At 36.7% G+C, this 18,870-nt stretch overlaps 1 protein-coding gene across 1 annotated transcript; it reads left to right on the top strand.

Annotated features, from left to right (window-relative positions):
• The first annotated feature begins 852 nt into the window (after positions 1 to 852).
• On the top strand, positions 853 to 14,023 carry LOC124165546. Its single transcript, XM_046542994.1, has 6 exons — positions 853 to 1,192; positions 1,710 to 2,719; positions 4,540 to 7,440; positions 11,000 to 11,188; positions 11,657 to 11,807; positions 12,486 to 14,023. The coding sequence occupies exons 2-6, from the start codon at positions 1,713 to 1,715 to the stop codon at positions 12,774 to 12,776; spliced, it is 4,539 nt and encodes a 1,512-aa protein (XP_046398950.1). The 5' UTR covers positions 853 to 1,192; positions 1,710 to 1,712; the 3' UTR covers positions 12,777 to 14,023.
• The last annotated feature ends 4,847 nt before the right edge of the window (positions 14,024 to 18,870 follow it).

Here is an 18,870-nt window from a genome sequence, read left to right as displayed (position 1 = left end):
TCTGCATGAGTCTTGGCTCTTTCATTCCACGCATAAGCATATACCATATTTATCTGAATATAGTCCCCCCTTTTTTTAAAAAAATGCCCATGGTAAAAGTAAATGGGGGACTACCCGCTCAATATACATAAATATTTCATATATCTAGGTGTTATACCTCAAAATCAATATAAATTTTTAGAGGGTACGCCCCAATTCACCTTTCAAGAGTGCCATGATACTTATGCTGATTTTGTTATCGCGCACGGTATCATGCACAGAGACGGGGGCGCAGCTAGGAACTAAGGCTGGGGGGGGGGGGGGTTTAGGCACAACTAATACTGCGGTGTCTGGGGGTGTGGAATACCCGTCGGGGTAAGCGGGAGGTGCGGGTGCACTTCTTTAGAAAAATTTCAGGATAAATGGTTTAAAATGGTGAGTTATATGGCTTTCGGAGGGATATTTTATTAATATTTACACTATTCTGTTGGTAATATTAATCCAATTAGGTAAAATGGACTAAAAGTTACAAAATTTCTGAGCTCTGGGGGTTTTTATCCCCCAAAACCCCTTCCTCGCTGCACCACTGCACAGAGATGCCATAAGAGCTTTGAGAAATTGCTCCCTTCCACAGATGTGCCTATGTACCTTCTGACGTATTTTCTATATCTGACCTAACGGTTCAGTATATGGGTATTTATCGTGCAACTCTTATCTGGAGTATTGTTATCCTTGAATGATAATGGAGAAAGTCTATTTTAGTGTTTTGTATGAAATGGAACAGCAATCGTTGCGCAAGAAATGTTTTGAAAAAGGCCGCTAAAAGTAAGCCAATGAGAAGGCGTGTAGTCAAAGTGGTTCGTTTTTGTTTCTTTGTGCAAACTGAAATCCGTGACAAGTTATTACTTGAACTTGAATAATGTACCAATGTACCAATAATCTTGACTTTTTGCGTAGTACTGCCATATACGAAGACTTGACAGTTACATATATCTCTTTTTGAGTGTTTTTATAGCTGTCGTATTGTCATATTTGTATGGCGGTTCGATTTTGTATGTGGTGAAAAGTGGTGAACACAGTGATGAAGCTGTATTTGTTAGAGTGACGTTATTTTAAAACAGCTTGTATAATCAACGATTTGCTTGGAGCAGTAAGAAGGACAACCCATGTTACTTTTTATCTTCCAAAACATTCAGTATTTACAGATAATACGGTGTGTCTTGCATCAAACAAAGCTATCTATATGTTATCGATGCTCTTGTTTATTTTCTATATTTTACTGTATAGTGAAGAAACGATATGTTGAAAAATGTTTGAGCAATTGATTTAATTCCCTTCTGTCAACGCTAGGTTGTGAAGAAGTAAGTTATATGGGCAATAATGACTGCCATTGCACGTACATTGGAGATGTAAATTTCATTTTACCTCTTAGTAATGTGAGGTATTACGAGTTCATTAATAGCATTCTAATATTGAACGACAATCATGGTTCTGAGCGATAACTATCTCATCCTACTGTTTTTATACTTCTATTTTTTTATTTGTTTTTGTAAAACTTCATTTGTGTTGAAGGGACGTCACATTGACAGTTTGAATTATGCATTATAAATGTTACAGTCTTCATAAAAGCCTTCATGTGCGATTTATATCGGGTGATGCACACAGAGCGTATGCTAGTTGCCAAAATTTGTGTCAGTTTCACCACCATGGCTATTTTTCTTTTTTTTAAGGCAATGTATCATGATGACGAGGATCTTCACATGTGCATTTACTGCCATGCAACGATCGTCGGCCTGGAGAACTATATATCTCACAGAAATGCTGGAGCATGTAAGCAACAGACCCCAGTCAAGGAGAATGAAGCACCAATTCCCGTGCTTCCGCCGTTGGGTATGCCAAAATCAGAACATATACGATCCCTTCCATCTGCTACAACACCTTCGGGAGGGGATCACTTGAACTTCTTGAATGCAGATTTTTTCTTCTCATCGCTGGAACTTCAAAGCCGTCGAAAGGATGTCGTGTTCGAGGAAGTCATGGGGATCGAGGAAGTGCTTGAGGAAGAATTTGAAGAGAGGGAGGGTCAGGGAATGGTGCACGTCGGAGGGGGAAAGTGGAGTTATGAGGATTACGTTCAGGATAGAACTGTTTGGGGTGGCATGGAAGAGAAGAGAAGGGAGATGGGAGAAATTGAAAGGGAAGATGTGGTAGGAGGTGGACGCATTGCTAGCAAATGTAACGTTAAGAAGGGAGGAGGTAAAACTGGGGGAGAAGATAGAGATATGTCAAGGAGAAGGCGCCTTAGAGCATCAAGTGAAATGGAGGAAAATAATCCTGACTTCATGGATGGACTTGGATCTGGTGCTGATTTCTCTCTGGGTGAACAGTCTTCTTCAAAATGTCACATTACTCCGAGAGACACCCTTTTGACTTCTCGAACGCACGATTTTCATGGTTCCTCCGATGCAGGAAACTGTAATGCCAGTTCTTTCAGTCTTCCCCTGGATGGCTGTGAAATGGGCATTGGGAATTCTAGCCTTAAAGATGACCGTGAGAGTCTGGAAAGGAATTCTGCTGCTCCACCACAAAGCCATACGCGTGGGAAGTGGGTCCCGGGATTGGCTTCTGAGGGTATGAGGAAGTCGGGGAATGCTGTGGAGTATTTCTGCCAGCCCTGCAACAAGAATATTAGAAACAGAAGGAGCTACGAAACTCACCTTTCGACGCTGTGCCACTTAAAGTAAGTGACTACAAAAATGATGGTTTGAATTGGCCACCGCAGTTTTTTTACATCCAGCAACCTTGGGTCTTTATTCTACATCTCACAACTTCTAAGGGCCAGCCTTTTTGGAATGGGAACCTGGTGTAATTTTTCAGATTTGTGCTGGGATTTTTTGTTATCATCACGATTTCAACGTATAATTTAGGCTGATGCCTGACATTGTTATATATGTAGTCAGCAATCTTTCTTCCTCATAGGTAGTAGTTCAAGCTTAACTTTGGAATTAAGGATAAGGAATGGAAAGAATATGAGCAAAGTGCTATCCCTACAGGGATCCCTAAAGAATAGCCCAAATGTGCCATTACAAGTACATCGTCAGTGGCGCAGCAAGGGGGGTTTTGTGGGATAAACCCTCCCCCCGGCCTTAATTACTAGCTGCACCCCTGTACATCATCACATAGCAATTGAATGTTATAGCACTAAAAGACAGACGTTGCCAAAGATGTCCCATGAATTTACTTCTCTTTTTCTTGTTCTTTCACTACTTTCTTGCCTAGACTTAATCTAGTAAATCTTTTTAATTTGGACTAAAGCTTGAATCACATGATCAATTTTTTCATCCCTTTGACGGGACAACTCCAGCGATAGTGGAAAAAGTGAATGTTTCTCATGTATATTTCCAATGATGGCTCAAGGGATGGGATTTCCATCCCTGCTTCCATCACTCGGCACCAGGGACGCAGCTAAGAATTAAGGCTAGGAATGGTTTTAGGCACAACTAATACTGGTGGGTCTGGGAGGTATGGTATACCTACCTAAGTAAGCGGGAAATGCAGGGCCCTCCCCCAGAAAATTTTTGTGGGTCAAAATGGTGAGTTTTAAGGCTTTCTGTGAGATGTTTTATTAATCCTTACACTATTCTATAAGTAATATTAATCCAATTAAGTAAAAAGGATTAAACTTAAAATTTTCTTTAAGCCTGCAGGGGTGGGGTTTATCCCCCAAAACCCCCTCTCGCTGCGCCTTTGCTCAGCACATCCCTTTTTCCAGTCACCATCCATCAGCCAATTAGAACACGAGGCTGCTAATTGTGATTGTAATGCTACACTTGGCATTTAATTGATTGACAGTTGAAAGTGACGGAAATAGCGATGGAAAAAGGGACAGTGATAATGACTGTGTGATTCAGAAAATGATGGGTCAAGCAATCACATCTTTGGTCTATGAAAACCTATTGCTTGAGCTATCACTCTGAGGGATGGAAAAAAATGATTCTGTGACTAAGGCTTGAGGTAAATAAATTTGTTTCATAGTCTCTAAAAACAAAAGAGTTCAATTTAATATCATCATGAAGTACATACGAAAATGAAGGTCAAATTCAGTAGTTTACGCATTTGTGTTCATAATGTAGCCACATTCTTCCATAGTTAATAGAGTTGAAATTTTCACCCTGGGAAGTTTATTTTATTGCATAAAATTAAGCAATTTTAATAATTTAAAAGTGTGTAAATATTTTCCTCTACAAATATTTTAGGGAAATATGTACTAGTAAAAACTATTTTAACCAATTTGTATTATTATTAAATAAATACCATATTTCTCCTAATGTAGTCCCCCTCTGAATATAGTCCTCCCCCCTAATTTTGTGGCTTCAGTTTTGGGAAAAAATAAAAAAAAATGCGTTTGAATATGGTCCCCCCTTTACTTTCACCACGGACATTTTTGGAAAAATGGGGGGACTATATTCAGATAAAAACGGTAATTTAAATTCTTGAATATTTAAGAAAAAATACCTGAGAATAAAAGTATTTATGCATTTAATTTTTATCTTCTTTTAGGAAGCTGATGAGCAGTTCTAGTAATAAAATCTCAGCACATTCAACTGAAGGTCCTAGACTTCGAAGTAGGCGACTACAAGGTATCAAACCAAAAGATATCTCGAGCACAGCGAAACCAACAATCCACAATTTAAATAAAAGTTTTGATCTTGGTGATGAAGGTGAACATTCCAGTACGTGTGATCTGAACTCCCAAAATTATTTAATGGAATCATTAGGTATAAAACGGAAAGTTGGTGTGCCTGATTCAGATGAGAAAAACTGTGGTAGTATGAATGTTAGAGAAACCATTACTAGCCCTACTGGTGATAATTTATCATCTATTAGTGATAAATGCAAGAGAGATATTTCTTCATCTCGAAATCAAAATGTCAAGAAAATTTCAAATGTGCCGAAAAATATTAATCGCAAAAACAAAAGGAAATCAAAACTTAAGAAGAGGATTTCTAAGATTCACAAAGAAGCTGACCAACTTGTGGATTCCCAAAAATGTTTTAAAGATGACGACTCTCACCATTCTAATGTAACTGCCCAATCCCAAAGTGTTGAAACAGGTTGCAGATCGAAAATTCTGAAGAAACATGGCCATCATAACCCAATAGGTGATGATAGAGGGGACCCTAAAGACAACAAGTCTTTGTTTGTCGAAGAGAGACATGGTCTTGTTGCCGAAGATAAATTTCTCCCCATTTCAGATCCTCTCATATCTCATGGCTATTATTCTGATTCACTCGAGATTCAAGAGAAGCAAAAGAAATCAAAGGAAAAATTTGGCTTGGACAAGCAAAGGTGTGAATCAAATAGCCATAATTCATCTGAAAACTTGCAAGACAAAATGATGCTTGGACTAGAGCTTATGAGGACTGAACACCTTTTGTCATCCAGTGATAAACTGGAGAGCAAAGAAGAAAGTTTGTGTAAGGGTGAAAATATGGAAATGAGAAACAAAATTTTAGCTGAAGCTTTGAATGAAGGCACTGTAAATGCAAAGCTGGTGTCATACGATGTGTGTGGAAGGAATACAGATGGGGAAGCTTTGGTTGAAAATCTGCCCGACATGAGAAAGGAAGATTTGAATCACCCGTTAGAAAATCTGGTCAATGAAGAAATATGTAGAGCTGACGGTGAAATGATTTTTGGTCATAGCAAATTGCCAGGTAAATGTCAAAGTGGAACCAATTCTTATGGGGAAAATGAAACCACTTCATTTCAAAATCATGATTCTATCAATGAAAGAAAATTATTTCAGCAGTCTGAAGAAAGATCTAATTCTTTTTCCAACTCTTTTATGGTTGGTGTTCAATCTGAAGAATTCATTGAGACCACAAAAGATTTAACTAAAATCACCAAAGAAAATAATTCATCAAAATCCCTTGAACCCTTGGGAAAAAAATCAGTTAGTGTAGTGCTTGGTGATGACCTAGTCTTCAATAGCCCCAAGCGTGGGCAAAATTTAGTTACCGTCAAGTTAGTCAAAATGAAGAATCTTAGCACGAATGCTTCTAAACACTTTTCAGATGGTTTGCTGAAGAACTTAGTCGATTTCACGTGTGATGTTAAAAATTCAATATTGGAAGAGCTTTGTGTCAATAAAAGTGAGGTTCACCATAATATTCCTGATTATCTGCTTAATAGTGGCAATAGTTCCATGTCAAGTGATAACAGTCTTAATTCTGACAAGCATTTATCGCAATTTATAGCAAATTTACCTCCGTGGGCTAAAAATAATTCAAAATTATTGATTGTTAAACAAAATGTTAATCAAGTCATGGAAAAATCAAATGTACATGAACTAAAAGGTAAAATTTTGGTTGTCAATAAGTCCGCCATAAATAAATATGGTAATTTACCAGAGTTGGAATTTCAAAGTGAGAAAAAAAACAAAGACTCTACTTGTGATAGATTTCAAGAAAAGAAATTGTGTTTTCAACCCTCACAAGCCTTGCTCTGTCAGATAATAAGGCCTGAAGCCAGCCCTAGAAAAGAATGTATTAATACTCGAGAGGAATGCATCATTGGTGAAGTGAGCAATTCTCATATTTCTGATGAATTAATTCCCGAAAAGAAAGTTGATGGTCATTGCATTTATTCAGCAGATGAAAGAAATGGAAGCACAATGGCTGAAAGTATAGTATTAGGCATTGCAAGCAGTGAATGTGCTGGACAAATCTCATTAGTTGAAGGAGATCTACAAATGGATAGGTTACGTAATTGTAGTGGGAGTCCTGAGAATAAAATGGAACCGTCAAGCCCTACCATTGATGATGTGTTTACTGTTCACTGTGGTAAAGGTGATGATCTCATTTCCTCCGATAATCAAGTTGCTTATGAAGAAGTTGTTGACTCCTGTCAAACTTGTGTTGATTCTTGCCCCACTGTTAATGTTGTGATCAATGTTAAAAATATGAACAGTAAGAACGACGAAATGACTGATATCTCAGTGATTACAGATCCTGTTGAAAATGATTTTGCAGGTAGCAGTTCTGGTAAATGTAATTCTAGTCAATATATTAGTTTCACAAAAGAGAAATTGCTGCCAAGTAGAACTTGCGAATCTAGCAGTGGTCAGAAATCACAACGATTTAATGCAAATGATGCAGTATTTGATGCAAAATGTGTGGGAAGTGAATCTGGTGAACGTGTGCATGTTAATGAGTGTTGTGGTGAAAGTGGTGAACAATCTAATTCCAGGAATATGTCAGACTCTGACGTAATGGGCATTTCAGCAAATAGGAGAGGCATTATTGAGCAGGTGGAACCTGGAAAAGGAATCCAGTATTCCTGCCAAATTTGCAAGTACAAGAGCAACAGATATTGGTGTGTTGAGAGGCACATGAAGAAGCATTTTCCCAGGGACCGACCCTACTCCTGCAGCAAGTGCGGTCTTTCTTTTCTAACCATGTGAGTATGTCATCCACGTGTTGTGTATGGGCAATCTTTCTTTTTTAAATATGTATTCTTTTATGGTTGGAAAGAAATTACTTTGCTTTTCTACAAAACACACACTTTATTGCCGACTAGTTTCGGTTACACTGTACCATTTTCAAGACTAGAAACTAGTCGGCAATAAAGTGTGTGTTTTGTAGAAAAGCAAAGTAATTTCATTCCAAACATATAATAGAATTCTACAAAGTAAAGGCCTCAACAATTCAGTGCATGTATTCTTTTCTTTTTCATCTTATCTTGACCTCATTTAATTAATGATAAAATAATTCCTGGAGCATAGGTCATATATATAATGCAAAAAAGTTGTTAGCCAATGTTTCAGTTTATTTAAAACCTTCATAAGGGCTATGAATGAAAACACAACAAAATACAGTAAATTCCGGTTAATTGGGACATATTGGGACTTGTGCACGCTGCAGCAATTAAGCGGCTGCCCCAATTAGGCGAACTATCCTGTATGTGGGCATAAATAAAAGTTCAAATGATAGAAAGAAGACTAAAGAATGTTTATAATGTAACATAAGCTTATTAAACTATTAATTTGATTAATAAATTAGCGAGTTTAGTTAATTTATAATGAGTTTTAAGAATTATAACAATTTAGTTAAAAATATTTTTCACTGCCTCGGGTGATGCTGATCGAATGTCTTTTAATAAGTCGTATTAAAGAAAATTCCTATCCTCTTGCGGATAGTATAACAACCAGAGCTTTCAAAATAGGGCAAGAATAGGAACATTTGTGAAAAATAAGAGTAAATCAAAGGAGGAAAATATAAAAATACAGTGAAACCTCTATTTTACACTTTTGAATGGACCACTTACAAAAAGTGCAAAATTGAGGATATTGTAAAATAGAGTATCATTTTTTAAAGGCGGCATTCTTTGGGACCTGATAAAAAGTGTGCAAAATCAGGGAAAGTGTATAATGGGGGAATGTAAAATCGTGGTTTCACTGTATAGTGTTCTGAAAACAAAAACTTTTAATTTCATCGAGAGTATAGAGTCAATGTTGCCGACTCATGGCCCAATAAAGCGGCATGCTGTCCCAATTAAGTGGAGAATACTGTGGTATATTCCTCTATCGGGTTCTGTTCTTCAAGATCTGCCCCAATTAAGCGGCTGCCCCAAGTAACCGGTGGACCCATTAAACAGAATCTACTGTACAATGGTATACAATATTGTTAAATAAATAAATGTTACAAAAGAGTTTTTTTTTACAATAATATAATTAAAAAATTAAGAATTATTAATTATTCTTTTTATGAAGAAAATAGGTAAATCAGCACGTCTTTGCTGTGTATCTGTTGAATTTATTTACTTATTTATTTCCATACCACCGAAAACAGCTCTATACGGCCTTTTACATCGGAGTTATCAACATGTTAACAATTTATTGTACACTAACAACCATGCCTTAGATAGGGGTAACTTACCCAGGCGGGTCTTAAATCTGTGACCTCCTGTTTGGCAGGCGAGGGCTTTACCCCGCTGCCACCTAGGCCAGAATTTAAACAGTTGCCCTTTCTTTAACTGACAGTTTTAAGCCAGCCCTCATTGAGATGAATGATTTTTCAGCATGACTTGTTGAAATTGGTGTGCAGAAGTGAAATCCTATAGATTTTCATATGCATGACTTCAATACCATCTATGTGCAAAGGCTTTAATTTCAATTTAGTGTGAATCGATTTGTTAACTTCATCATGATTTAGTTGTTGCTTAGCTTTCTTGTATTTGAATGTGTAGTTTATGACCTCCACAGGATAATATGCCCAAACTTTGATTTTAACTTTAAATACTTCCCCATGAAATAATTATTTACTTAATGCTATGGTAATCTTAGATGTAGAGGTTTTGATACTTCCACTGCAAAAACGCTCAATAATCGCCCACCAGATCAAATCCGCTCATCTAGGAGCCCAACACTGCGCATGCGCTCAGCTGGCAGTAGCTGTACCACATGTGCATTGTCGGGCTCCTAGATGAGCAGATTTGATCCCCTGGGGGATTGTTGAGCGTTTTTGCATTGGAGGTACTGATTTGTATCTGATGGGGGTATGAGAAAGTTTGCATGCAATGTCCCAGTTGCTAATATTCTCAATTTGTCGCCAATCCAATTGTCTAAATACCATTTCTCACATGAGACACACACTAGTAGCTATCTATGCTGATTGCATTAACAGTTTGAAATACCCATTATCAAAGCAGTTAGGCTATTAAGTTTATTTGCTCCTGTTATGCCGGGTCTACACTAGTATCTTAAGTGACCACTTAAGTTGGCTCTCTATTCAAGGTGGTAGTGTAGGTGTCTCCACCTTTCTTTACGTACACCTCCTCTTAAGTCACTTAGAACCCATACTTAAATTCCGTAGGCAACTGTTTCCGCACGGTTGAAGCTCTTCAAGTGTTGTAAACGGCACAGGATAATACCCAATCCACCCCTGACTCGTCCCGTTGATTGTATTTTTGACGACTCCATGCAAATGTATTTTGCCCACGGTTAATAAACCTTTTTATTACTATTATTATGTTTTAAGTTGTGCTGTATTCCATGATGTGGTTATTGAGCGTTCTATTTCGTTAGTTAACTTTCTTGTGTTGGGGTTATTAAATTGATGAATTCATTTTGTGGAGTTTCTCACCTTATTGTTGGTTTTATTTCCGTGAAAACTAATTGCTATGCCTGTTGCTCATGGTGAAACCCGTTTCATATAACTTAGATACGATTTACTTAAGGAATTTTAAGACTGAGACGACGGCAGAGGATCCAGTGAAACAGTTGAGTTTCCATGGAGTCATAATCGAAAATAACGTAAATGAATGCACTTAATAAAATCCCACACACTGCTATTGAAACCATTGCATAGGGCTTCAATTTAAGTCCTGGGGATGTCGAGGGGGATAAGATATGGCGATTTAAATGGACGTGGGAGGAATTGAAGGCCAAAATTTAACATCATTGGTTTTAATAAAGGAGTGGAATTTGACTAAGTGTTTTCGCTTAGGTTATGAATATGTCATTCCACAAAGTCAAGCTTTGTAATTCTAAATTCCTCTGGCTCCATCACCTCTCGCCAAATAGTGTTTGCTCAGGGTCTTAAATCGGTCTTTCCTTTTAACCTTCTAAATCCAAAATGGTTCATTCACGGAGTTTGGAAGTTTATTTCAAATATGCGTGGCTTAGGATCACAGAATCACTAATTGCTCTCCTAGATCTTCATCTGCCAACATAACTGTTTCCTGATATTGACAATCATGGTGCTGAAGTCGACTTAAAGCTCTCGTGTAGCTACCGCACCACACTTAAGATTAGACTTAAGTGAAGTCACTCAAGTTAAGTCTGTAGTGTAGACAAGGCATTAGGTGTGGGTAATATATTTTTTATTTCAATTGATGTCTTCAATAAGTGTTGTTTGAGATGGTAGCATCATATTTTCATATATTTGTAGTATTATTTGCTGAACAGCACTGCACTCCTTAATTCCTGGAATTTGATCTATCATTTCCACTTTTTCAGGGATAATTTGAAGCAGCACCTAAAGCGTCATAAGAAGCGACGTTGGTGTTGCAATATCAAGAATTGCAGCCAAGCGTTCTCAACAAAGCATGAACTACTTGCTCATATCTCTGGTCCTCATGTTGATGAGAAATCCTTCAAATGCCATCTGTGTGACTATTCTGGGAAAAATCTCCCTGCATTAATACGGTTAGTGTGAATTGTTCTTGTCATCTTTAAGAATTCTTTCCTTAGAAGGGTAGCTAGCTTCTTGCCTTATCACTCAAAGTGACCCTATGTTGCTGTGAACTGGGAAAATTATAGTTTTCTCCATATAGAATTTTCAGTACTAAATTTTATTGTGTCCATGTGTAATTTCTTTTTCATTTTGGGCTATTAATGTAGCCCACCTGGCTGCAGTGTTAGATGGTAATGGGTAGTACAAAGGGGAGGGACTACCCTCCCTGAAATCATAGAAAAAATTGATAAATGCCAGTCACATAAGTGAATTTCTAATGCAATCTTTGGAGACACCATTGGATCATTCCATACCAACTTAACCGCAAATATGTACATATAAGGTTCGCCACCCCACAGTTACACTGTTTTTCTTCCCACCCGTCCTTTCTTAATGTCTTCTTTCATTCAAGTTTTCTAATTTATTTGAATTGTCGGCAGGCACAAGAAAGTCCATGAGATACAACCTACTGAGAAATGTGAGACTTGCAGTCAGGTTTTCAAAAAAGGAAACTTGAGGAGGCACATGAAAATACATGGCAAGAATGACCTATACCATTGCCCATTCTGTAGCTTCACCTCATATTATCTGGTAAGTTATACTTGTTAGTACATTGTTAAATTTAATCAATTAACTGGAGTGCTGTCAGTACTCAGGAAAATATTTTAATAAGAAATTTATCAGCATATGAACAAGATGCGTTCCAAGACCTTGTTTCTTGTAAGTTGAAAAACCTCAGCTACGCATCGAAAAGTCTATTTTTTTATCCTGCAGAATGCAGCACTGCAATACACCTTTGTGTTATGTATCTCACGATGGTTATGAAATGATCTAGCTGATGGTGCGACTTGGCTGGAGTCGAATCAAGTAATACAACCTGTGGTATGGTTGAAACCATAGCCTCCTTTAATGCTATGTGAGAGTGCGATGTGGTCTTTAAGGAGATTAGGCCCAAGTTATGCCCAAAGTGTGAGATCCTCTATGCCACACCCTGGCGCATCAGCCAACTTCAAAGGCACTAAATTTGAAATTTCGGGCCAATATTCCAATATGTATTTAATTGAAAAATTAATTAAATTAATTTAGTATCCTTTTACGGTGTATTGACGAAAGATTTTTTTAGGCTCTCTGTATTTGAATTGAAACCAGGCAGGGTAATCTTTGTTTGGAATCGATTTTTTTGAGATATCACATAGCATATTCAGTATTATGATTTTAATTGTACTTACCTATTTTGTGGCTACATTATTGTTTTGCATTAATTTTCAGACCAGTGTGCACCGACATGTCACAAATTCTGGACTTCATCCTGATAAGATGCTTTACAATTGCCCTTTCTGTACAGTTGTTGAGGATGATGTAGAGCAACATGAAGAAATGGAGCATTCCTACTGCCTAACTAGCAGTTCATTTTCCTCAGATGGCATTCATGAGATGATGAATCATATAAACTCAGCACACAAAGAAGAGAAGGTCTATAGCTACGTGCACAGTAATATCACGGAAATAATTAGGAAGATACACATTCTTCTTGGAATTATACGTCTCCCTGATGGTTAAAAATTGAGGTATGTTTGGTTTATTTATTCATAAATAATAATGTATCAAAACAATGACAGTGATGCTGCAAATCATTTGACAGGAAACTTCCACAAGTATTAGAATTTATTAGCGGCCACAGTTTGGTTTAATACCTCATACTATAGCCATAAAAATTAACATTTTGTTAAAATAAAAAGCTCAGTTCATTAATAAATTATTTTACTCGTGGAAATTTCCTGTGTAGTAATTTTCAGTAATGTTCAAACTACTCATCATAAAATTTGTATTGTCAAAATATAGTGGCAGTGTTGTCATTGGTTTGACACATTTTATTCATGATTGCTGTGTTAACGACCAATCTTTGACTGTTCACATTATATTTTGTGAAACTGTTTTCATGAGTCATTGTGCTTTATACATATAGGCACTCAGACTTGTGTTTCCATGGAGGTCAACTTGACTATTGTCTCTGTGCCCCATGCAGAAAATCACATAATAACAAAGGAGGAGCATTTACTAGGGGCAGGATTATTTTTTTCATTTTCCTGTGTGTGTAAGGGAAAAATAAATTTTCTTCTCTGCTAACTATAGCAAAGATGTGACCCATCCAATGCAAGATGAAATTTTCTTGAAGGTAGGAAAGTAGTCACATCTGAGTCACTAGAGGAGATGCTATCACCAAAAATAGACTTTTTGTATGATTACTGTGATTGATGGCAATTGTAAATTTTTCTATCCTAGTATTGTCTGGCTATTGTAATACTGAAGACCATCTACAGTATAATCTCTATTTTGCACTCTTCTATTTATTATTTTCTACAATTTTGCAAAAATTGTTGAAGTCTTGGGCAATACCTCATGTGAACTGTATGTATTTATATACCTGTTTTACATACTCTTTGAATTATAAATTTATTCAGCCCATCCTTCCAAAATTGTTAAATAGAAGTTTTGCTGTACTTATATTCATTTTTGCCATTTTGAGCCAGAATCTCAGGAATAGGTTATAAGCGATTGGTAAGGAATTTAAGTTTAATCTTTAGTGTTTTCAAGACAAAAATCTATATATTATGTGACAGGGCTATCTAAAGATTCAGTGTGGACTATGTCAAGTGATCCAGTCTATGCTACCCTGATGTAGTGATCTATCTCTATTCCGCAAATCTGAGAAACTTGTTTATCTGGGTCCTGTCCAAGGCATTTACCTTCAGTAAGCTCCCTTCTTCCATTGCATGCAAACCTTTTGGACCAAATTTGGCCAGTATTTGGGTTCCTAAAAAGAAAACCGTAAGTGGGAACCATTTAGGGAGAGTTTCAAATCATATATGGCAATGAATGTGCTAAGTAGACTCTGTGAGTCGTAAGACAAATAACTCCTTGGAGTGCCTTTTAATTACATCACCTAGTCTCACAAAATTGTCAAGGAGAACTTCATGAATAGATGGAAAGCAATAATACTTATTCATGTAGTGTATTCAAGTTTCCAGTATGTGGCCATTATTGATCAATATTTGCATGTGAAAATGTCAAATAAGGGTCTATAGACCGAACAACCAGCTTTGTCATGCAGCAGTGCAAGGCTGTTTGACTTGTCTGATGCTATGATGCCTAAAGGTTTATAATAGAAGCAATTATTAAATATAATTTGATGCTTTCCCAGTGAATAATGTGGGTAAACTCTTCGCAGGATTCATACCTGGTTAAATTACCCATAATAGCCAACGTTTCGAGCTCAGACTGGAGGATCATCATTTAAAATTCATCTTGTCAGCTTTGTTAACTTGGAAATCAACTGATGGAATACCTTAAAATAATCACCTGGAAGCGTAGGGAAATAATACGTATGACGATGTATTAGTGCAGGATGGAGTTGTTGCCGTTACATAGGTGTTGAGATTTAATCATCTGAAGAAAAATCAGAAAAAGTAATCTAAATCACCATTTACTGGTGTGATGAATTCCATACTCCTGATAGTGAATATGAAGGCCATGGATCACAAGTTGACTTGAATTTTCTGCTGTCAACCATATTTAAATGATGAGGATTTGTAAAGTTCTACACTTGTAAAATAACTTGCCTCTTTCTACCCTTCTTTGTCTGTGCATGTATGTGAAAATATTCACTGTAAAATTCATAGTTTCTTTATGAATTCTGAAATTAATACAAGTATGCCAAAGACACAATGAAGAAAGAAAACGCAATGGATGAAGAAGATAGAGGAAGACTGAAGAATATATTCTAAAGAAGAATGATTGTGTATTGTTGATTTTAATCTTGTTGTAGCTGGAGATAGATTATCAATCATGTGAATATCAATTGATGCCCTAGTAATTCAGAATTTGTGTTCATTTGAAGGTATTTACCAAGTTCTCTGTAAATATCAAGGCATGACGTGATAATTAAGCCTGAAGGCATCATAAATGTTGGAATATATAATTCTTTATTTCTGTGAGGCTATTCATAATGCAAACCTGATTGATTTGTTTTGTGCTATCAAATATGTATACCTATATATATTATTTGCAAACTTGAAGGAACATTTGTAATGCTTTTTTACTGTTGTTGGACGTAACAAGGTGATGTATAATTTATTTCGGGGATAAATGTGCGGCTGATGCTGATAATTCTCTGAAATCCTTAAAATCTGTGATAATCTGTTGAGTGACTGTATTTTTTTGTGTAAGAATGTTTTTTATTCTACCAAATATTGCTATGAACGATTGAATAATAATTTATTGATTTAAATATAAATGAATTAGCATTTGTGTACTTCATGAATTTGCCTACGTAGAATTCGATGATGAATTTATGATTCTTCTAGGATCCCTCTAGTCTTCACTTTTTATACTGGGCATTTCTGAAAGAATCTAAAATAATTCAGGATGTGGTTTGGTACTGTGGCGCAGCAAGGTTTTGGGGGATAAACCCCCCCCCCCCCCCCAGAGCTCAGAAATTTTTTTATGTTAAACCCATTTTACTTAAGTGCATTAATATTACTTATAGAATTTTGTAAGGATTTATAAAATATCCCTCAGAAAGTCGTAAAACTCACTATTTATCCTAATTTTTCTCTAGGAGGGCCCCTGCACCTCCCACTTACCCTGGTGGGTATGCCTTACCCCCAGACACAAATGTATTTGTTTTGCCTAAAACCCCTCCTATCCTTAATTCCTAGCTGCGCCCCTGGTTGGGTAAGCATTTTTTTTGTTCATAAACATGGGGTTGCATCTCCTTAGTTACTGAGCTACAGGGATGCAAAAACTTTTTGGATGCACTGCAGTAACCATGAAAACTTTTTCTTGGGTATCCATCCTTTTCGTCAATTTATTTAATACTCTTGATTTTTATGGATATTAAATGTTAATTAAGATTGGAGGAAAAGGTGCTATCATAATTGTCTGGAACGATCTCAAAATGGATGAGATTGCACTATCATATTATTGATATTTGCTCAAAGATCTCATTTAATTTAGCTCAAAGAGTTGAAACGAAGTGAAGATACAACTACAAGGGCACACAATATTTTTTTCTGTATGATATATTCATTTTGTTGTGGAACCTCCATTGAGATATGAGCTAGTTCCACACGATATGCTGTTGAAGAATCACTACTGTTATCATAATTTTTTATTTTCGGTGTAGCAGTTTGTAAGAATAAACACAGATACCAATGCTGACCTTGTTTGCTCTGTGCCAGTGTGGTGTACCATTTTTGAGCCAGAGATTACAAATGTGTAGGCCATGTCAACAACAAGAACTCTTTCCATCTGCCTATGACACAAATGAGGGATATAACTCCACATGGGTCATTCTCCCAAAAACGTACATTTTCTACGGGCAAAATAAAAAAAAAATGAATTTTTGTTTATTTAAGAACTAAAATTGTGTAATTTAAGTTTTTCATTCATACGAGCTAATGACGTAAGTGGGAGAGCTGGTTAGTGATAATTGCAGTGTTTTTTTAAATTTTTTATTTTTTGTTGCCTACGGACATGATATATATGTCCATGAACACGGCAGAAGAAGAATATTGTGTTTACTCGCGAGAAAAAGTTTGTTTTAATTGTCATTGGGCATTCTGTAATTAGTCAGAGTATATCATCATGTCCATTGTCATAAAAAGCAGAGTTCAAGGACATGATGTCCACGGACATTAAGATTTCCTCTAAATTAACTTTTAGTTGGGACTGACAATAGGTTTTGACAATATCCTTATTGCATCGAACTTTCATCTTATATCTGTAAAAGACATCTTGCTTGTAATTAGTAAAAGGTGCAAAGTTACTTCTTTTCACTTGTCCACGGACATGACTGATGATCTTGGCTCTTTCAACAAACTGAACTAAACTTTTTCTTCCAGCATTAAAAAATTCACTAAACCAAGTATGAACTCAAACAACCCAATTTAGCTAACAATCTCCTTCTCTACTTACTTTTTGTTCAGGGCTGCTACCATCTCCTATGAATAGTTCCCCCTTTTTCTTGTGTGTCCAAGTACATTGCTTTTTTGGGTAGGACAAATGTTTTTTTTTATTTTATATTTAATACAATGAAATAAAAGCAACTCAAAAAGGCAATTTTGGAATGTTAATATTTTGTAATTCGTTTAATCATAGATTTTATGATAAATTATTTAGTAAAGGTTGTTAATACAATAAGCACCTCTTCAAAAATTCTGTGGGACTGTCCACGGACATGAAAAATCATTTGGGAATTAAATTTGGGGAAAATAATTTTTTTCATTAATTATTTGTCACTAAAAGTAGTAAAGGGGTACAAGAATATAAGCCTGTTTAGTTTTGTTTCAAAATTATTGTTTTTTGAGCATAATTTTGTACGACCATGGGAGAATGACCTACATAAGACAGACATAACCAAATAGAAACATTAACTAGGCATAATATTTCCAAAAAGCTTTAAAACTTATACCACCTTGGAAAATGGAAGAATAAACTTACAAGTTATTCCTACCACTTAGTTAGGTTCACTAATGTATTTGAGAAAGCACGATCCAGGTTTCAAAGCATAGTTAAATCGTCAGGTGCATCTTGCATGCATCTCAAGCATGCATGCTTTTCTCACTCATATGTATGCACCCTACAATGTAACTACATATGCTATTAAATGTGGGTTGTGCTTTTTCAAATATGTTAGTGAATCTAACAAGGTTTTTTCTTTCATTTTCTATGATGGAAAGGTTTCACACAGTTAAGTCTGAAATCATAAGTTCTCTATGGTTATAATTACACCAAAATTCGAAAATGATGAACCTTACACTTGCCAAATGGTAAAACTCAACTACAGTGGAACCTCGATAAAACGACACCCCACGGTGCATGAATAAACACTCGCTATAGCGAATTGTCGCTTTACCGGAGGTGGTGCAAATAATAGCCAAAATACCTCATATTACTCCTTTATTTTAATTTTCTCGCTTAGACGTGTTTGGTGTTTTTTTGGCCATGGTGTGTACCATGAAATGCTTTCTATTCATGCAACTTATGGACGTGCGGGTATGCTGACGACTGCTTTCTGCCGCCCAAGGAACAAAAGAAGATCAAGCGTTCGCGAATGCTAATGTCACAATATTTTCACCAAAATTAACTACTTATTTATCGAACGACAGTTTACCACATAAATTTGAGACTGAGCACTCCATTAACTTCATTTCTTACAGATCGCTAGCAATCACATAGATTAAGGAGTCTTGGTGTAAGTTTTTTCCGGCGGTGAAACCCTCGCTATGGCGAGAGCCAACACCAAAAGGGCCTAGCAAAAACGAAATTTTTAACATGCTTATTATAGGATCAATTGACGGTGCATCGGCTATCTCTCGTAATAGCGGGGGTCTCGCTATAGCCCGTACTCGCTTTAACGAGGTTCCGCTGTAGTTTGCGGTGAGGTCTGCGCACGACACTGGCTGAAACTCAATGGAGAGACTTGCTCAAGTGGGGTTATGTCGAGAAGGGGAAGTTTCTTCTCTGTGAGTCATGAAAGGAGGGGAAAATGGGAGAGGTGTTGCTTCCCTGAGGGTTCAAGGCAGTGGGGGTGATGTGGCAGAGAGCTTTCAGTGGCGATTAATGGCTTACTGCAGTCAGCTAATTTCTTGAG

This window comes from Ischnura elegans, chromosome 9 (genome assembly GCF_921293095.1).
Source record: "Ischnura elegans chromosome 9, ioIscEleg1.1, whole genome shotgun sequence".
NCBI lineage: Eukaryota > Metazoa > Arthropoda > Insecta > Odonata > Coenagrionidae > Ischnura > Ischnura elegans.
Note: the sequence above shows the minus strand (reverse complement) of the source record. Positions and strands in the feature narration are given on the sequence as shown.